This window comes from Diadema setosum, chromosome 1 (genome assembly GCF_964275005.1).
Source record: "Diadema setosum chromosome 1, eeDiaSeto1, whole genome shotgun sequence".
Lineage (NCBI taxonomy): Eukaryota > Metazoa > Echinodermata > Echinoidea > Diadematoida > Diadematidae > Diadema > Diadema setosum.
In genome coordinates, this window is record NC_092685.1 from 42,559,790 (window position 1) to 42,581,741 (window position 21,952).

Genomic DNA, 21,952 nt, shown 5'->3' on the forward strand with positions numbered 1-21,952 from the left:
AGTCTGGACCTTCCTTCCACATTTTCATGTTGAGGAATGGTGTAACTCTGCATCCTCTAGAGCACAAATCAGCTGGATTGAGTGCAGATTCAACATGTCGCCACTGATTCACTCGCGATCCATCTTTAATCACGGCGATCCTGTTCACCACGAATGTTTTGAACCGTGCTGTCTCGCTTCTGATGTACCGGAGCACTGTCATGCTATCAGTCCAAAAATATGTGCCATCCACAGGTACATGTACACCAAGCTCCTCCTTTACCAGCCGATTGATTCGCACTGCGACTGTCGCAGCTGTTAGCTCCATTCGAGGGATGGAAATCTGCTTCAAAGGGGCTACTCTAGCCTTACTCATCAGGAAGCTGCATTTTACTTCACCTTGGTCGTTCACTGTCCTGATGTACGATACAGTGCCATAACCTTTCTCGCTGGCATCGGCAAAGTGGTGGAGGGTGGTTGACTTCGCTGCTCTGAAAGGCCCCGGCATTAGACATCTAGGCATCTTGAATTCTGACAGATGTGGGAGTTCCTGTTGCCATGTTTGCCATTTCCTCAGCAACTCTGATGGGATAGGTTCGTCCCATCCTAGTCCCAGCCGACACAATGTTTGTAGGAGCTGCTTTGCTTGCAATGTGACTGGAGACACACATCCAATGGGGTCAAACAGAGCACAAACTGTCGAGAGAATTCCTCTTCTAGTAGGTGGTCGTTCTTTCATCTGGATTTTAAATCCAAAAGCATCATCTTCTGTGTGCCATAACATGCCAAGTGCTTTCTCGCTTGGCATTCCTCCTTCCTCAAAATTGAGATCCTTAACAACCTTCGCTCTCTCTTCAGCTGGGATCTGCTCCAGGACTTCTCTCTTGTTGCTGTTCCACTTTGTTAAGTGAAATCCCCCCTTTTGACATGTCTTTGTCAGCTCTTCTGCCGTCTCAATTGCCTTTTCTACTGAATCGGTAGAATACAAGCAATCATCAACATAGAAGTTACGGTGAATGATTTCTGCTACATCCCTACATGATGACTTCACATGCTCATCCGCCGTTCTCTGCAATGCGTAGTTTGCGCATGATGGAGAAGAAATAGCGCCAAACACATGTACGCACATACGATACTCGATCAACGGCTGTTGAAAGTCCCCGTCCTTCCACCACAATAATCTCAGGAAATCTCTATCTACCCTGGGCACTAGGACCTGAGAAAACATTGCCTCTATGTCAGCCATGATGGCGACCTCTCCCAGTCTGAATCTTGTCAGCACTCCAAATAGACTGTTAGTCAAGTCCGGCCCCTTTAAGAGTTCGTGGTTTAGGGACGCTCCATGATATTGTGCTGAGCAGTCGTATACTACCCTCAGTTTGCCTTTCTGTGGGTGCAAGACTCCATGATGTGGCAGGTACCAGACTTTTCCTTTTGTCCCTATCAACTCCTGCTCTCCTATCTTTTCAGCGTATCCGTTCTGAATTGTTGTCTCCATGCACTCCTTGTACTTCTGATGGAAATCAGGCTGTCTTTGGAACTTCCTTTTCAAATGTTCGAGTCTCTGTTCGGCGAGAGGCCTGTTATTTGGCAAGTCTTTCTCCCTTCTGAATGGGAGTCCTATCTCATAGTGCTGATCACGAAGCCTGATCGTCTTTCCTACATCTCTCAGAAATTTCTCGTCCTCTACGGAAATCTCCTCCTTGTCATTCGACAGCAGCTCTGTAAAATCTGTGTTGTATAGACTGCTCAACTTCTCTTGAATATCATCCAAGCCTTTAACCTGAGCTCTATGTGAGGTGATCCACTGTCGCTTCTTATTGTCATGCCTCTGACATCCATACACCATCCACCCTAATCTTGATTGACACGCGAATGGCCCACCATCTTGGCTGCTGATGACTCGCAAGGGCTCAAATGCCTTTGGCACATTGTTTCCTATCAATATGCCCACTTCGGCGTCTATCTCTGGCATTTCTACTTCCTGTAGATACGACCACTTCTCCAAATCCACCTTTCTCGGCATATCGTCCTTGGATACGGGTATAGATGCCCTTGTATAGACCTCAGGAAGGGAAAAGTCATCTTTCCCGTTGATGTTGCATATTTCCAGATCATGTAATACGTGTGTTCGTACTACCTTCTCATCAGTCATGGTTTGCAGATGTATCATCCTTGACTTTCCTTTAACCTGCAACTTCTCCTTCAGTGCTTCAGTGCAGAATGTCCCATTGCTGCCACTGTCAATGAAGGCATATGTGTTTACTTCTCTGCCAGTTGCCCTTGATCGCACCACCACAGGAATAATGGCTGGCTGTGCATCCATTGTTACTCCACGATTCGTCATCGAGCAAGTATGGTTCTCCACAACTCGTGTTCCTTCTCCATTCCTTGTTGACTGCACTCCAGTGTCAGATTCCCTTTCTTTCCTTTGAGTCGTTTCCGATTCAGCATTCTCTACCTGGCTCTGAGCTTCAGACTTCCTCTCATCTGAGTGTGCTGGATTCCTATGTAGCACTGTAGGATGATTATTTTGACACAGCTCACATTTCAACCTTTCTTTACAGTCCTTGGAGAAATGAGATCCTCGGAGACAAGCAAAGCATAAACCCTTCGTGCGACAAAATTGCACCTTCTGATCATGGGGCTTCTTGGTGAAGATTCGGCAGTCTGTCAGGTGATGATTGTCCTTGTTACAATACAAGCACTTCTTCCTTTCATCATTCTTTAGAACAGTGCTGAAACTCTGCCTTGGTTTTGAAGGAGTAGCCTTGGATAGGTTAGCACGTCCCTCGCCTGACTTCGGTGTTCCTGTTATATCACCATACAATGGGTTGTTCACAATTCGTGATTGCCTACTCACGAAACGCACCACGTCAGCAAATGTCAGGGGTTCTTCATGTACTTCCTGTATGGTGTCGACAGTGTACCTCCATTTGTCTCTAAGCTTGAATGGCAGCTTGGATATCACCATCTTAATGTGCTGTGTATGATTGATTTCTTGTTCAAGCTGCAAGTCTTTGGCCAGATTGCTCAGCTCGGTCACAAACAGTGAGTAGCTCTGTAATCCTTCAGCATCCTCATTCTTCACGTTTGGCCAAGCTTCAGCTTTCTTCATCATTCTGTCGAGGACCTGATGCTTATTACCAAACTTCTTCCCCAACAATGCCTTTGCCTTGATAAAAGCCTGCTGATGGTTGTCGCCATACATACAGCTCCTCACAACTTCATTAGCCTCACCTCTTGTGTACTGTTCCAAGAAGTACAACCTGTCTGAATTATCGGTAGTCTTGGATTCAATCACATGTTCAAATGCCCTCATGAAACTGTGGAAATACATGGGATTTCCATCAAAGGGTTGCACATTCCTCTGTGGTAATGATGACTTCATATGACACTCCAACAGAAGCTGTGTGAGTTGATTTTGCTGCATCTGTACCTCTGTCAAGTGACTGGCCGCATTTATGTCTGCTCTTGAATCTCCTTCTGCAGGACTGCCTGTGATTGGGTTTGGTGTCTGGCTATGAACTTGCACTGGTGTAGCCGGAATGGGATTAAAGGCTCGAGGAAATGGTCCTTCAAACTGCTTCATGGCGTCTGCTTTTGCAGTAGCTGCAGCAAGTTCTATTTCAACTTCCATTTGTTCCTTTCTCCTTAGCAGCTCTTGTTCCTCCCTTTCGAGGGCCTGTCTCCTCTTCAAACCTTCCAACTTCACCATCAGTTCTGCCTTCCTCCCAGCAGCCTCCATGAGCACACTGGTCACGCTGGTCTTTGAATTACCTGATGCTTGTGACACACTATCCATAGCATGTACCTCATCACACTTTGTTGGGGGCAGCATTGCTCCGTGTGACTCCTCAGTCTCTAAATTTGTCCCAGGGAAATCTGAATCTACTGGCATCCATGGATCCATGCTCCGAAGAACAACACTTGGTTGCAGTGAACCATCTAATAACTTTGAACTTGGAATCGGTTCATCCATTTGTGTATCTCCAACAAAGCTTACCAGTGTGTGAAATCAAATACAATGTACAGTGTAGGTTCTAGATGAGAAAGCCTCTCACGTCCTTCCTACTAGTGATCCTGCCTCTGAATGCAGACCTGATGAGTGAGATGCTTATCCTTCATCTGCTACCTCTTCCTTCTGTATTGCAAAGTTCTCAATTTACTTTCACAACTACCGGTAGAACCTTCTTCCAATCTTGCTTTATATTGTAGATGGTCCTCCTCCTTCCTATTCGTTTGAAGTCTGATCCTGTCTTCTACCTACATTGTACTTCTTATGCAATCCAGTAGCTGTTCCTCATTGCGTAGCCTTGCCTCTATGACCATGATCCTCTTTCAAGGCTAATTCTGTTCCATATTTATGTGCCTTGGTTTGCATTTCTCTAGTCATCTTTCTCATTTGTTCATTTAAATTCTATTATTGTACAGTGCAATCCATTCCACAATATGCTGTAGGTTTAACGTTACATCTGACTAGAGTGTACAGTTCTTGGGTCTTGTAGTCAAATACCAGATATAGATTCAGATACCATATCCAGACACACGTCTAGTCTCATATCCTTCTCCTTGGTACTTTGAACTCATTTTATTAGCTAGGTTCTACCCTGTGTATAGTGTATCGGTACCTAGTTCTGTTCTGGATAGAATACGATGATATTTCAAAAGAAGTACCGGTATGCCTGCCTTTATCCAACAGAGCGGAGTGTACACTGCATTGTATAAATTCTAGCGCCTGTAAGTACTCACAGTCACACTCATACTCGCAGTTCACTTAGCAAATCCAAACGCTGAAACCATTGCCATTATTGTCATTCCATTTGTTGCATCTGACTCTGTGTTGGCTCCAGTTGAACTCGCCTCAATATAATGTTACTCTGTTAGACCGTCGAGGGTGGGTAGTGACCAACGTTATGCTGTCATCGTAAATGCCTTGACTCGTTGAGAGTTGAAATGTAGATTTCTGGCAGTTCTGATCCTCAATATCCGACTTAAAATCGTAGTTACTAGTAGACCTGTCCCTTTAACTCATGAACTGTGTAGCTGAACAGCTAACCAAAGTTTCCTTTAACTAAGAAATGTACGCGCCGAGGTCCTATGTGTGATCTTGTGTACATGTTGTCCACCATTAAATACACATCATCGATTCATCCTTCCTTTCAGCTGTTCCTTTCACTCTCGACGTTGTATCATATTCACACAGTCACAGACGGTAGGGGGGTATTCGCCGTACTTAACAGCCACACGCCTACAGGCACTTTACACGCTCCCATATACTGACATCGATGTTTGTTCCGTGCTATGTACCAGCATCCTAAACCTCTAATAGCTAGCTGTACTGCGCACCAACACACTGATCATCGTGCACCACACCGTTGATTGTCGTACTCACATGCGACACACGCAGTGATACTCATAGTAATCACAGATTTGGATCTCATCTGGCGGTCAAATGAACAGTTCCCTTCCTTTTATTTTGATCCAAACCAAGTGGCAAATATCACACAATATGAGCAATGGAAAAACAACGTGGGCAATGAGAGGTTAAAGGAAACTTGTAGGTTTCCACCCCTACCTCTGGTTCTCTACCTTCTGCTCTTCATGACTCTTTTCCTGCCTATCTCTGTAACAGCAAGTCTTCACTTCACTACTCAAGCTCTTTTCTTACCCTGGCACCTCGCCTCTCCTGTCTCTCCCTAGCAACCAACATGTGTCTTTTCTTATGTTCAACACTAGATGGCGCAAATGAAACAAATAAATGGAACGGCTCCTACACTGTCCATAATCAATGTCAACTTTCAAAGCAGTAGCACTATCCTTTCAAAAGTTATTAGAGTTGAAAGTGAAGAGTGTGGACAAGGTTTTTCAGAAATGAAAAAGGGATTCTAAAGACACATCTAATCACACTGTTCTACCAAAAATGTTCGAGATAAACTGCTAAAAAACACACTTTCCTGCCCGTTTTATGATACCAAATTTTAGCATAATGTAAAAGAAGACCCGCTCTTTCAGAAATTATAAAAAATTCAAGTTCGGCTAGGTTGACCCATTTCACCTATTTTCAGTCCTCACGCAAAATCAGTGTGTGCGACTTTGTTCGTTTTGAGGTGCACGGTCACATATGTGGTCCATGGCTGTGAATAAGGTGCTTATGATTACTGGTGACATGATTGGCAATGTAATGATGATAATGATGATAGAGAAGATACTGATGATCAATGATAGTGATGGTTTTTGATGATTACTATGAACGTTCTGGGTGAACATAATCATCTACTGGTGGCAGTGTAAAAGTAGTATTTTGGGCAGGATGTGACTTTTTGTCATTACAAGACAGTTATAGAGGAACAGTTGATTTCAAATAAAATTTGCTCCAAAATGTCCAAGCCAATTTCAACCAGTCTGTATTGAGGCTAAATCATTGTCTTACATCGTATTAGAAAGTCATACAACTTTTCGTCACCCGAAACTGAAAGTTGCCTTGACAGCCTGAGCATTTAAATCTTGTGTCCCTTCTAGAATGAATTGATCTTCGTTAAATAAACAATGTCACTAATTCTTTGAGTGCAGGCCGTAAGTGCTTGACATAGCAGACACTTAATGATGAGGGCATGTATAGTGTATTTGCTGCAGTGGGCTATTGTGAAAAGTTGGCAGAGTATGGTTTCATTCATACCACTAAAGGACAGGAATACTATGGAAAATGACAATGCTGTTAAAAGGAATTATGATAAGATTATCAGTTGAGGTTTTCCTATGTGGGGAGTATAGAAACAGGTGTTTACTGACAAATACACTTGTTCTTAGAAATTCACCTACACGTGATGGTTTGTTGACCAATTTGAATATCTTGCCTACCAGTTTCTGATCACGCTGTCCACGTGATTGCCAGTACTTGGTATTGCCAATACGTGGGTGCCTTGCGGCGAGCATTGCTTTTAGAATAGATGCATTATGGGATAATTCAAGGGACAAACTTAACCGGTTTTGGCTGCATATGCACTCAGGTCATGTTCCATCTTTATCCAGGGGTATTTTTTGTTGAAGATTTCTTTCATTTCCATCATGTGACCAACATATTGAAGCCTTGCATGAACTAACCATGACTCTAGCAGCCACAAATCGGTAAAATTTAGGAGTTCTAAACTCTCTTTTTAAGCCCAATTCTAACCAAAGAAAAAATAGCAGCGAAGCAAGAAAACCAGACAAAAGTTACATCAAATCACACAGGAACTGAGAAATGCACATACACATATGTACCAGCCGGAAGCAACAATCCTCCCTAAGAATCCCACAGTGCATCTGTGACAGGGCTCTGCAGTGTGCGTTGAAGTTTTTTTGGTTATTGGCAATGCTGGGAATTATAGAACACAGTATGTAAGTCGGAAATGCAATGATTTGCAAGAGATGATCTTCATGTTTAATTTGTTAGAAAAGTTCATGTATACATGCCAATCTTATGTAACATTTGATATGTGCACTGTGCTCAGTAGCCAATTTTCGTTACATTATGGTAACTCTCTGTGACCTAAGGTATATCTATGTGATTAGTTTGCTAAATACCGCTGTTTTATTGTGCCTTCACTTATGATGGGGTGACTTTGCACAGTAGACGATTGTGTATTGAAATGATGTACAACTGTAGTTTGAAATTTGAACGGGCATTTGTGTGTTGTTGTCTTTTTAATAGAGGAAAATTGCAGAGCTTATCACACTGGAACAAGGCAAGACACTCGTAGATGCAGAGGGAGACGTCATGAGGGGATTGCGTAAGTTTGAAGAGTTTCGTACATTTTGACTGCTGCCTCCTGTCACCATACAACCTGACAATTTTTTAGCATGGCATTGGTGCAGTGGAAACAATAAAATAGAAAACAAAAACAAAGATTTGCTAACCTTTCATAAGCACCCATGCATTTATGTAAGATAGACATGTAAAGCACATATGGCTAGACATACAACAATCAGATAAAGTGCCTTACCACTAAAAGTGGTAGAATGAAATTGTCTACACAAATACACATTTTGTTTAAAAAAAAAATGATATGTAGTCCCATGTACCTATTTCTTTATGGGTTAGTTTTATGCCATGTCCTTGTGCGAAGAGCATGCATTTATACTGGGATTAGAACGTTGACTGGACTGCTATATATTAGAGTGTGTCTGCCTGTCAAATCTATCTCTTAGGGGAAGGAGGTTGAGATTATCTTTTGTATCTGCCATACTAGTTCCTGTTTAAATGCCATCCTAAAATGTACACCTCAAGTCAATAGTATAATGACCATGAACAATGTCAAACTGGGTCACCTTCATGTCTGATAATGGACAATGCATTGTGTTGTGGAGGTTTCAGTACATGCAATTAATTGGTCCCTGTTCAATATGTGGGGCATTTTGTGTTAGTAATTATGTGGTAGGGGTTTATGGTGATGGGGATGAGAGCTAGACCAGTGCAGAACATAGAGTTGTGTCTTATCTTTTCATCACTGCCAACAAGTAATGACTTTTTTTGAGTTTTTTGGCATCATGCAGTTTCAAATCAGTTTGACACCAGTATCTCATTAAAAGGCTTAGAAATAAGGGAGAAAGAAAAGAGAACGAAATCCTACCCCTATGGTCAAACAGAATTATATGTACACTGTAAATTGCTAGTGTCAAGCCAAATCACTTTCTGTAATGATTTCAAATAGACCAAAGAAGGTCTTAGAGTACCCTATATACATGTACTTTATAGGCTCTTTGAGTGTGAGTTTAGTCTTGCACAGAACAATTAATACAGAAAAGACTTGTTACATTATGCATAACATAATGTTAATACTGGGTAGATGCTGTTCCAATAAGGAAGCTTGTCCATTGTATTGGGCCACTGCCAAAAAGACTTGCCAGATTGTGAATCTGAGAGTTAAAAAGAACCTCTACATCAAATATTTGCTGAAGAAAATGTTCGGGTCAGTTAATGTTTGTTTTGTTTGCCTTAGTGACAGTCAAACATGCTGCACTGTTCCTTTCAACCATTTATGAGCTTTGAATGCCGATTGGCACAGAAAACCCCATAGCGTGTGCACACTTTCCAAACTCCATTGCACGAACAAGTTTAAGGAAATAAAGTTCCTATGATGCATAGTAAAGGCGGTTTCAACAATGCAACATTGACTTGATTTTATTTTCTTCTGCAAACATTTCTTTTTTAGCCCAAATGTTTTATGATATTGCGCTGATTTGCAAATTAATTTCTTCATCTTATTGAAGTAAGTGCTACAAATATAAGTTTTAAAAAAAGACTATATAGAGATTACACAAAAAATAGGTTTATGCACTAAATTGTAGAGCACTGCAAAATGACACTGATCCAAATCACTTTAGCTTTCTACTTATTTGAACATCTACAGTGCATGTATTAAATCCCCATATCAATCATAATGAGACCCTGGTAATATGCTTGCAAGTTTGCAGTCACTCTGCAGCTGAATTTTGACCTAGGTTGTCATTGAAATATTAGAAAAGTTTCTCCTCTTTTCTTTTGTTTTTTCCTGCCCCTGCAGAGGTTGTTGAGCATATATGCAGTATTACATCGTTACAACTGGGTGAGACACTACCTTCCATTGCCAAAGACATGGACACATACACCATGCGTGTGCCCCTTGGAGTCTGCGCCGGCATTACTCCGTAAGTGTCTGGCAGTACTAGATTTGTTTTTAATTTGTGACAGAACAAGGGAGTTTAGAGACACAAGATCTGCTATATATGGTGAACTGATAAAGTGCATGATAAACATAGCTGAAAAATACACTGCAAAGCAATATAGATAGATACTAGGTGTGTATCTCATACCAGCTGTTACCAGCAGTGCTGACTTTGCCCAGCTTTATGACACGGTCTTGACTTTTATTGTTCCAACAGTGTGATTGTTATCTCTGAACTGTGCTGACCTCCTGCTGTGAGGTGTTGTGTTTTGGTTTCTGTTTTGTTTTTGTTTTTGTAGGATTCCAGGTTCTCTAGAATTTAAAGTGTGTAGTATACCATAGTTTTTTTTTCTAACCATGAAGAGAAAAGGCAGTTAAAGGACAAGTTCACCTTCATTAACATTAGGATTGAGAGAATGTAGCAATATTAGTAGAACACATCTGTGAAAGTTCGAGGAAAATTGGACAATCGATGCAAAAGTTATGAATTTTAAAAATTTTTGTGTTGGAACCGCTGGATGAGGAGACTACTTAGGCTTGTAGTGTCATATGAGTACAACAGTATAAAGAAAATTCAACATATTTTCACTTTTTTCGCATAATAAAAGAGCACTTGACTTGCCTCTTTCTAAAGGCAATGGGAATAATATTTCCCACAACATATGTCAGTAACGAGTCAAGGGGATTTGTACTTTTTTCAAAAGACGAAATTTTGTGAAATTCTCTTTATATTTTCCTTATATTGTTGTACACATGTGACATCATACACTGCAGTAGTCTTCTCATCCAGCGGTAACTGCACAAAAACTTCAAAAATTCATAACTTTTGAACGGATTGTCAGATTTTTCTCAAACTTTCACTGATGTGTTCTACTAATATTGCTACATTCTCTCAATCCTTATGTTAATGAAGGTGAACTTGTCCTTTAAAGTGTAAGCATGTCACTATTGTCGGTTTCCTCTTGTTACTACAAAGTATGTTTATGCACACTGTGTGATGAAAGCTTCCCGATGTTGTTTACCCAGTATGTGACCATTGTACCTGCTGTTAATAAGCATAGTGTCATGTACTTGTACATTAAACAATCACAAATGCCTGAAGTGTAGAATGTAATGAAAATGAAGTGATTGAGGTCATTTTACTTTGGGAAGACAAATGAAACTTCTGCCCTGCTCCACTCTCCCTTCCCTTACAAAAGAACTTCTTGGTGCCGTAATGTAAAGTTCTGTGTCTCTTGTAATTTTTTTAACAATTATAGTGTATATCTGCTTAAATACCATTGAAATGTTCCTTATTAAACTGAAGTACAACTCCATGTAAATTGACTATAAAACAGGAATATCAGAAGAACCGAGCAGTACAAGTTTATTTAACCATGACATGAGATATCAGAAAGTCGTGGAATTTTAGAGTTATGCATGTTTTCCTATCACAGAGATGTCAAACATAAATTTCATATTCTGTAATAGTGGAAATTTTTTCGGAATGGAAATGTTTGCGCATATTGTGCGACCAGAATCTAGCAGGGAAATAAAAGCATGCAAATATTTTTGCTTGTTATACTATTACTAAAATGTTTTGAATCCTTGGAATAAAAAAAAAAAAAACATGAAATGCATCATACCTGGCTAAGGGTGAAAAATGGCTAGTGTGCCAATGTTCACCCTTATGGTATGCAAATCAAATGGGGTTATAATATCATCCAACTTATGCAAAATTTTTTATTCACATTTGTCTCTTCTCATAGATTCAATTTCCCAGCCATGATTCCACTATGGGTAAGTATAAGCCTAGTAATCTCTTTGTCTTCTCCATTAAATGATGACTCCCATTAATTCGAATAGGATATATTCGTGCGGGCATTTTGAGAAGTGCAGTGTCAGCATGTTTATGTTCAAAACTACCATCAGAACAGTGGAGAGTTATGTGAACAACTTCCAGACCTGCCAACCATTCTGGCTATGGAGAAAAGAATCTGAATTTTGACAATTCCCAGCTCTTGTTTCAATGGGAGTTTCCTGTTTCCTGTCTTTCTTCGTGATTTTCCTACACTTTTCCTATGGGAACTGCTCTTTCTTTCCTACTTTTTGAGCCAATATTTGTCCTTACTTTCAGTCAGAAAGGTTGGGAAGTGTGGACTTTACTGAATGAATAGTGGAGGAAAATGAGTCCTTGTATGTTCAGGTTTCAGACGAACTGTTTCATCATTTCTTTTCTTAAGGTGTAAACCTATAGGAAGGAATTTCATTTACAGCAGCAATCTTATCAATATTTGGGGATTTAGAGCATGTAACTAAAGTATTAAAGAGAGGCATACAAGTTGATTAGATCCTGTTCATTTTGAAAGTTTCTTTTGAAGGATTGATAAATATAATTTCTTTGATACATATTAATTCTTGAGGAGCATTGCCTGCAATGCTATTTTCACTGCTAGTACAGTGTATCAAGGAAACTGTAATTATCTCCTCCCTTGCAATGATTTTGAGCAAAGTGGATATGTAGCTCTGTATACAAGACCACTGAGATAGAAGACTGGGTAGTTTGATTCTGTATTAGGAATATAGTATATGCTGTTGTAAATTGATGAAGCACATACTGAAACAAATGTAGATTTGCAAGTGTGTAAAGCCAAAGGACCTGTGCTGTGTAGCTGGATATCTGTGTCAATGTCACTGTAAGGGGACTTCTCGCAATACTCTCTTGTGTGCAGATGTTTCCTGTGGCAGCCGTGGCAGGGAACACTGTTGTGATGAAGCCTTCCGAGAGGGACCCTGGAGCTTGTATGCTGCTTGCTGAGCTAGCCAAGGAAGCGGGATTACCAGATGGCGTTCTCAACATTATCCACGGCCAGCATGATGGTGAGATGCTTTTCAGCTATGAATTGTCGGATGCATCAAAAGTAAACTTGTGGGGACAGAAAAAAAAAAATTAATTGAGTGAAATTTTCTCATGAGCTGAAAGAAAGTTGCGTCATCAATGCCATACAGTGTCACACAGGGACTGTCTTGGCTGAACCAAGGAGGTTCTAGAGAATGGAGTCACAACCGTCTTATTTCCTTTGCTAGATGTTTGAAGCCGCCGCTCAAAAATATTTGAAGCATGTGCAGAACAGGATCTGCCGCGCAGATAGGAAGACAATGGACTCGTGTCTCATTGCATAATCACTAGCCACTTTCAAGGGAAGATATTTCTTTGTGATGGTAATTACTTTTCGCTATCCCTTCTTATAAAAGGTAGGTGGTACAGACATGAGGATGCGCGAATAGAAATTGAGCAAAAAATGCTGAAATGAAGATGAAAATTAATCGACTGGGCATATGTGGGCACTAATCTGATATATCTATCAATAAAGAATTATACTTGAAGAATATTCCATATTAGTTTCATTTGTGGAAACTAAGCGGAAAAGTGATAAAACCAGCTTTCCTGGATGGTACAGTTTTAAACATTTTCACATGATACAGCTCATATTTACACTTTTGCGCAAATTTCTGGACGGAAATGTCTTTTGTTTTACATGCTTTATCATTAATTGAAATTTCATTTCATTTGATAAGTAGATGAGCAAAATATGGCCAAATTATGATAACATTCAAAATTAATCTTCAGAATGCTGAGCACGACGGTGGCAAGGAACGTCGACCATCAAAGGCACAAGTGCACCTGTGGAATTCCTTTGTACATCAATAGCAATCTGACAACTGTTTGAATAATCACAGCCAGTTGGAACTCCAATGTATAAAACCTCCTTGGCTGAACGGTCATAAAGACCATGCGGTTACAACTGTAGGCTTCCATGTATGTATGGGGTTTTAGTCCCAGCAGTAGTGCCTTCTGGTAAGGCACTTTATCTGACTTGGCTGCCAAATCTTTTGGAGGAGACTTTGAGCCATCTGTCCTGTGTTTATGAAAGCCATGCAAAATTTGTTCCTTCTGCACATGAAAGAACCCACTTCACTTCTCTCGCAGAGAACTGGGTGAAATCCCAGTGAAGTAGTCAAAAAAAAAAAAAAAAAAAATGAGTGATATCTGCAAGAATTTTCATGACTGAAGGGGGCAGATTACCGGCGAAGAAAGAGAAGAAGAATAATAAGAAGAGTACTTTACCTTCAGTAGCTCATGAACTTCTCTCTCTGAGTAGATTTAATTTGCCAACAATAATGTCATTTGGGGTGACAGTGAGAGGTATCATCACAGTGGATCGACAGACAGCATCAACTAAAAGTTTGTCTGTAAGTATTTCTTTGCCCAAACACTCTGTCGTTACTCTGCAGGCTTCTTCATTGTCATTTATGTACTTACTGCAAAATGAACAAAAGCACGCAAACAAACCGTGTGCAGTGAATGTTTTGTAGGATTTATATTTTTTAGGAAATTGTTTAGCTCATCTTGAGAAAAGTCAGGAGGCAGTGTGCTCACAGGAATAAAATTACCACATTCACTATAAGTATAGAAATAATGAAAATAATACATAATAATACAAAATAATACAAACTATCTAAATGCTTCCCCAATGTTTGAATACGCATTTTGCAATGTTTTGAATTCTCATTATGTAACATGCAGCTGTGAACTTTGTATGCGACCACCCACTCATCCGGGCTGTCTCCTTTGTTGGCTCGGACCAGGCTGGTGTCTACATCCACGAGCGGGCCAGCAAGAATGGCAAGCGTGTGCAGTGCAACATGGGGGCCAAGAACCACGGAGTCATCATGCCTGATGCCAACAAGGAGAACACACTCAACCAGGTGGGTGTGGTCCCACTCCCTCAAAACAGAACTAAACTAGAAAAGCACTCTGAGAGCACAGACCTCTGCCAAGCAGCTCATTTCCACCACTGATCTTGTTCTTCCGTGGAGATCAGTGATTTACACCCATACGCATGCATGCTGATGATTTCCCAATATAGAAGCCTTTTGTTACGTCATCAACTTCCAGCTGCTTGGCGCTCCTTGCCCTAGCAGGAACTAGAGCATGTACTTTAGAGCATGTATGCAAACCTCAAAAAATGGGCAGCTTGAACTCTCAAGTTCATTGACCCAATCTGCAAAAACAACAAAAATCCTTCAAAAATCCTTCAAAAATCTATAAGAATTCCTGGATCACTACCAAAATTAAATCATCTGTTTGATTGTTGTTGTTTTTGTGTGTGTATGTGTCATTATCAACTTTTCATACAAGTTTCATCCAAATCCTTGCACAACTTTTTTAGTAATTTTGCACACAGACAAACAAACAAACAAACAAACAAACAAACAAACAAACAGACGCTGATGGAAACATAACCTCCTTCCTTGGTGCAGGTAACTAATAAGAACAAAGGGGAAAATATTCCAGTGAGAGACAGTCTGATGTCGTGCTCAAAGCTGCCTCTCTTTTATGCTCTGTGCTAGAAAGATGTCCGGAGGTTAGAGGAATTATGCAAGTCATTGAAAATTGTTGCTTGCTCAATTAAGAAAATAGCGTTTGAGATTCATATACTTATCACTGTAACTGTGTCGAGGGCTGTGCAAGGTCAAAAGTCAAAACAAACAGAAAACAGTCAAAAGTTAGCATGTGGTCACTGCTGGGAAAATTATTGTGAATTTAACGTTGATATGGAATAGTGTTTGCTGTTTGAACTTGGACAATGTCTCCATCATGTCCAAAAGAACAAAAAAAAACAAAACCCAACAAAATACATACAAAACCCCCGAAGTGAAGTAAAACATACACAAATTGCAAACTTATCAAATGTTATGAAGAGATACCCCTGCTATGAGTATTGTTGTAATCTTATGCGCAAGAAGGTTGATTAGATGCAAACACTCTGTACTTCCTTAATAAAACTCACCAAATGGTCCCCGAACAAAATAAACATACATTGACGATAAACAGAATTGTATTCATTCTCACAGTTTGTGATGCAGTAAAGTATTGTTCACTATCCCCTGGCTCGTGTATTCATGTTGGTCTTTGTCCTCCCTACATAGAAGCAATATTTGACTGTGCATTACATAACAAACAAAAAGTTGCAGGCCTTGATTTCATGAGAAGACTCATAATTAGGTGAAGTAGCACAACCCAGTCAATCTTGAGTTGTTCATATTTTCTGAAAAAGCAATTCCTCTACTACATCATTCTGAAATGTGCGATCATAAAATGAACTGTGATTTTGGCAGTTTTTCCGTACCACTTTTGAGAGTACACTTTTAATTTCTTAAAAACCCGTTTCACACTTTTCACTTTCAACTCTAAAAACTTTTGAAAAGACGATGCTACTTCTTTGAAAGTTGGTGTCAGTCATGGATAGATTGTGTTAATAGAGCATACTCAATCTCAGCTTAATCTGATAATCCCTTCATTGTTGTTGCTGGGGAGTTTTACATCCTGTTTTATGTCCCATTCATTGGCTTGTAAAGATTAAGCACCTGAATAGACCCTATACTTGATCAGAGCGTGTTTTCAGAGTATACACTTTTCCAGAGTGTGTGCTTTCTTTCCAATATTTAGATAGGTCAGGAGAGTCCATTTGAATTGAGTTATGTATCTTTTTAAAGCTTAAAGTCTACTCTTCCAGAAACTGCCCCTTACTAATCATCCATGTCTGGTGACTTTTTGCTGGCTTTGTGATGTAGGGTCACATGTGTGATCTTTGAATCCTTGATGTTTCAATAGTGCTTCTCTCTGTCTCTATATTTACCAGTTGTGTGGAGCTGCCTTTGGTGCGGCCGGTCAGAGGTGCATGGCACTGTCCACTGCGGTCTTTGTCGGTGAGGCCAAGGAATGGATCCCAGAGCTCATTGACCGGGCCAAGGCGCTGAAGGTGGATGCTGGTGAGCACAAACTCTTTCTTTAATACCTGTGCAAAAATTATGTGTGTGTGTGTGTATGTACTGTCCATATGTGACCCGCTACAACAAAAGGATCCAAAAGTTGGGGGAGATTGATTTTCTAGAAATGGCATGATATTATTCCCTTTCTCTTTCGCTTCAATTTCATATTAAACACGACTCATAATAGTACTCAGTTGCAGAGATATCAATGATTTTTAGAGAGCATGTCGAGTGATCTAGGAATTCAGTGTTTTGAGAAAACCGCCAGCAAAGTTTTCTTTCCGACGCAATTGTGATCAAGGGGAGGCAAGACAGTTTTTACCTCTGGACAATAGAAGTCATGTCCGTAGCAACCTCTGTGATGTTTATTCAAGCTTAGCACCAGCGGACTATGCACAACCAGTCAGTAACCAGGATTCTATGCACTGACCAATAAGATCACTCCTCATTGCTAGGGTTGGAGTCTATCTGCGGCATTAAATCCAAAACTTTGGACATGTTTCTGTTCCGTTGAAAGTCGGAAAATCCTGGCCCTAAAAAAATGCTAATTTCTTGCTTTTCCTTTGATCATTTAGCTTCGAAATTTCGGCAGATGATAGACGAAACATTAGACTACAAATTTATGGCTAAAACAGAAATTTGATGGTTTTGACTGATTGTAATGATCTGACTTTAAACTTTGCTCATCCGTCGGCAACTTTAGGATCCTTTTGTCGTGGCGGGTCACATATTCTCCTTCGCAAGTGACTATGTGTCTGTTATACACCTAAGAGACTGAAAAAGAAGTATTTTGAATAGCTGATTCATGACTGTGACATGGTGATTGTGATGTGGGATGCTCTTTTTTCTTCCCCCCCCCCCCAGCTTCAGTTTATTAATATAAGAGCTGTAACGGGAGGCTCCAGGATTTGTACCTTCTCTGTATGTGCTTATATCTAAAAATATAAATGTTAATAACTCATGTTCACCAATTAGAGATGTATGTAGAGCAAGCATCTCCCTGATTACTGTTGCCCCCCCCCCCCCCCCCCCCCCGATTTTGATGTGTAAATGTCGGCAGCCATGGAATACACACTGTCTTAAGATCATTGACCGTGTAGGGGCACTTCTTGTCCTCTGCCGTGCCAGGTGACCAGCCTGGAGCTGACCTGGGTCCCCTGATCTCGCCCCAGGCCAAGGCCAGAGTCTGTGAACTCATCCAGACTGGAGTGGACGAGGGGGCGGAGCTTCTCCTCGACGGCAGGGACATTTCAGTCAAGGGATACGAAAACGGAAACTTTGTCGGACCCACCATCATCTCTTCAGTCACGGTAAATTGCTTTTTTATTTTGAGTGCTTTTTCAGTGGTCACAGTATTGTTTTGGCTTCTTGTTTATTATGGTATCATTATTGAAGTTTTTTGTTTTGTTTTGTTTCATGTATTTGTAAGTGGTAGGACTAATGTGACCAGGTATTGTTTATGTAATACACTGGTCATGAAGATTCCAGTCTTGAGGACAACAGCACTATCCTGCAAGGTCACAAGACTTTCTTGTGTAGGGAGGTTTAATGATCATGATACATTTTCATTCAGAGTGTTCAAAGCATTCACAATAACTGACATGAGAACATTCTAGTGGCCATCCACATAATGTAGATATTTGTATATTTATAATTTATTTGTTTCTTTTTTTTTGGGGGGGGGGGGGGTAAAGCCTATGTGTATTGGAATCTAGATATTTGAGAGAAAAAAGTTCAATTTGTGTTCGGTCTCTGCAAGAGAGGCAATTTTTTAATATTTTTTTCAAACAGTAAATGCCATTTTAGGCACAACATTTGAAGACACTATAGAGCATTGGAAAAATGCTAAGTATTGGTATATCTGTGTCAGTTGTGGAGTTTATGTGCATGTTTATCTAGTTGGGAGAAAAGTGCCGTGCTGTATTCTTTGCATTTAGATTTATGTAAAAATATATCCATAACTTCCACATATACTTGTGTGCCCTCAATGTAACTAACTCCAAAAAGACCAAATGTTTGCAGTGCCAGAGTGGCTATTTCCAGAGAACTATCTGTATATTTTTTCCATGAGCACCCTTCTGATTCCACAGTAGTGACATATTTTCCCTTCTTTTCATTATCTCCATCTCTCTGCTTCTTTAGACCGACATGACGTGCTACAAGGAGGAGATCTTCGGACCCGTTCTGGTCATTCTCAATGTCGACACCCTGGATGACGCCATCGACCTGATCAACAACAACCCCTACGGCAACGGGACGGCCATCTTCACCACAAACGGCGCCACTGCCCGAACCTACACAGAGAAAATCGATGTGGGCCAGGTGAGATGGATGAGGAATGTGTGGCACTTGTGGTTTCAAATTGCAGTTATTTCATTGAGGGATCACTAAACAGACGTTCTTCAGTCATTCACAAGTGCTACATACCCCTAGCCACTAGATTCAAATTTCAATATCACCAAATGAAATCATTTAAACTCTATGAATGATTACTTTCTTACAGTAAAAGAGATGTCAGTGCAGATCACCTTTGGCCTACAAATTTAATATTATTATTATCAATTTTACAGATTTGTGTACTTTTTACCCAACTAATGTTGCACTATGGATTTGGCTACCAGTGAAGTCACTAACATTTAGCACTAACTAAACTATTCACACTAGCGTTGTAAAAGTCGAACACCCTCTGTGTTATATCTCTATACATTTCTCTGCCATGTATGCCAGGTCGGCATCAACGTTCCGATCCCCGTACCGCTGCCCATGTTCTCCTTCACCGGCTCACGGGGGTCGTTCCGCGGCGACACCAACTTCTACGGCAAGCAGGGGCTCCAGTTCTACACCCAGGTGAAGACGATCACCCAGCTCTGGAGGTCGGAGGACGTCAGCCACACCAAAGCAGCTGTTGCCATGCCAGTGATGAAGTAGATGGCGCAATCCCTTCCAGATGGAAAACAACAATCATCCGAGAGTTTTAATACGACTTTTTAAAAACCATGGGAATGGGTATATGGAAGGGTGGTAAGCTATGTCTCCTATTTCTCATTTTCACTTTTATTTTGTTTGACAGGGTTAAAGCATAAGGGGCTGTCTTTAATGTCTATTCAAGTGTCAGAAATGTGATCTTTGTGTGACTCTGAAGGGGATATGGCTCAGTGGGAGCAGTAGGCCAATATTTCGAATTGACAATGAAACACTGATGGCAATAATATACTTACATATCATTTTGGAGGTTTGAAGTAATCATGCTTTTTTTGAAATTAGAACACCCTTTCTTGGAGAAGCATACTTATGTGCATGGTTAAATCATATGGATGTAATAGTGTGTCATCACTGTGTTTACACTTACAACTTTGTCTTTGAGGCATACTATGATCAGGTGTCGATGAAAGAGATGTAGAGATTATTCTACTTTTTGTGTTTGCTCATCGTTTTTATAACAATATGCGGATTAATGTGCTGTCTTCTGTTGTTAATTACTATATAAGCCAAATGCTGTGTGGATTGATGCCAAAAGAGTGTAGAGACACTTTTGAGAACATGAAAACACCGATTTGCTATAAAGGTATCAAATGTACAGTAAGTTGTTGTTGTTTTTTTCTTCAAATGAACGAGCTGAAGTTATCATCTGTACATTTTCAGTAATTGGCCACACATCCTTTAACCAACAACAGTGAAGTTCTGTCAGTCAGTTTTATTGTCGCACATCCAAGAATTTCGTCACGTGTGTACAGCATTTTCAAATCAGGAATTCAGATTTACGTTTAACTAATCTGAAAGTGTCTAGATATCGTTGTCATTCTGTTCATCACCGATAGTCTTTTTTTCTTTTCATGGAATTCGAACTAAAAAGTGTGTGCTCTATGATCTTCATCTTCGCTACTCATATCCCAGAAAATATGTTATCTGCTGTATTCAGACGTAAAAAGTCTCTAAAATGTCTTTTTAGCAAATACTACAGAGAATGAATCATTATTTTTTTTGTTGTGTGTGTGTATGTTTGCATAGGAGAGAAATTTCCAAACTGATGTTCTTTCTCCCCCCCCCCTCATAGTTCTCATCTTCTCTCTCCCCCCCCCCCCCCCATTATGTCAAGCCTAAGAGATAAGGACATAACCGTATATACATCTCTTACAAGTCAAACTCTGAAAATGATGCATTTCATTGTTTCCACACTATCAAGGAATAAACAGTTTGGCCCCAAAAAACACTTGACCATTCATGGAGTCCAGTGAACCAAGACCCTTGTGTTGAAATGAGTACAAGCTTGTTTTGTCACTTGCAAGACAACTCAGAAACCTTTCATCTTTTTATCATCTTGCACTTCTGAGCAACTATTAATTTGAACTCTGACCGATTTGGAATGGAGGTAGGGATGGGAAATGGAAGGTGGTTTGAAACTTGTGAATTGTCTCCGGCACAAAGTGAGCTATAAGCTGTACATGAGCTCATACTGATGGCAAGGAATACCTGCACATGCTTATTGGTGTAACATGCAATATTTTAGAGCTGCAGCACTTCCAGGACAGATTAAAAGCAAATTAATACTGCATCTGTGGGCGTAATGGCAGCGATGAAACAAGGATGAGGGTGCATTGTCTTGTGACGGTTTGCTCCCGAGGATTCCTGCATGTGCGACTTGCATGCAAAAACTTGATGATTCTGGATACGTTTGGTGACAACTGTTCCATTATATTGTCTGTTTATGATGAGACATGTAGTCAGCCATTCTGCCTGCATTGGAATGGATTGCTTCCCCCAAGGAGTATGTGCCATTAATTGGCATGGATTAAATCTAGCACATGTGGTGTGAGATTTGCAATGATATTAGAGCGATACCATGTGGTTATATATCTTTCTGTGGCCCAATCATGAATGGCATCAATAATGTTGCAAACCATTTTTGTTTGTATGAAAATCGAGTACTGCCATACAACTGATTGTATTGTACATGTTATACAATGCCACAACTTGTGTCTTTTATTTTGAAGTAGACATTTATGTGCACCTATTTTCCTATGAATAAACATCAATATTGCTGAAAATGAATAAAATTCGAGTGTGAATGTGATTTTGTTTTTTCACTTTAGCTTCGAATTTCTGTTTTTCTGTTAGTTAAGAATGCACCATGGTGCACGCAAAAAAAGTGTACACGTTATACAAATAATGAATGTTTATGAGTGCAATGGAAAGAATATTTCACGAGGTGAAAGATGAAATGATCCATTCAATGAGGTGCAGCGGAGTTGAATGAATCAATAATTTAATCTTTTGCCAAGTGAAATGTTCTGTCCATTGCATGAATGAAAAACATTACTCATTTGTTTAATATAACACGTAAAATAGATCCTTGTCATTTGATGTTTTATGAATTTAGAAACAAGAGATTGAGAGAGTTATAACTGAGCGCTTTACGCCAGCACACTGTCGCATATACACTGCATACACAAGCGTTTTTCACGAGTACTGTG

General features: G+C 40.2%; 1 protein-coding gene across 1 annotated transcript in view; it reads left to right on the forward strand.

Annotated features, from left to right (window-relative positions):
- The window catches only part of LOC140230802 (methylmalonate-semialdehyde/malonate-semialdehyde dehydrogenase [acylating], mitochondrial-like), a 31,642-nt gene extending 10,113 nt beyond the window's left edge, over positions 1-21,529 (forward strand). Inside the window, exons 5-13 of the mRNA XM_072310947.1 lie at positions 7,673-7,751; positions 9,525-9,648; positions 11,414-11,444; positions 12,377-12,524; positions 14,233-14,414; positions 16,352-16,481; positions 17,610-17,791; positions 18,624-18,803; positions 19,209-21,529. Of these exons, the coding sequence (XP_072167048.1) occupies positions 7,673-7,751; positions 9,525-9,648; positions 11,414-11,444; positions 12,377-12,524; positions 14,233-14,414; positions 16,352-16,481; positions 17,610-17,791; positions 18,624-18,803; positions 19,209-19,409 (1,257 nt within the window). The 3' untranslated portion in view covers positions 19,410-21,529. The remainder of the gene's footprint in view (positions 1-7,672; positions 7,752-9,524; positions 9,649-11,413; positions 11,445-12,376; positions 12,525-14,232; positions 14,415-16,351; positions 16,482-17,609; positions 17,792-18,623; positions 18,804-19,208) is intronic.
- The last annotated feature ends 423 nt before the right edge of the window (positions 21,530-21,952 follow it).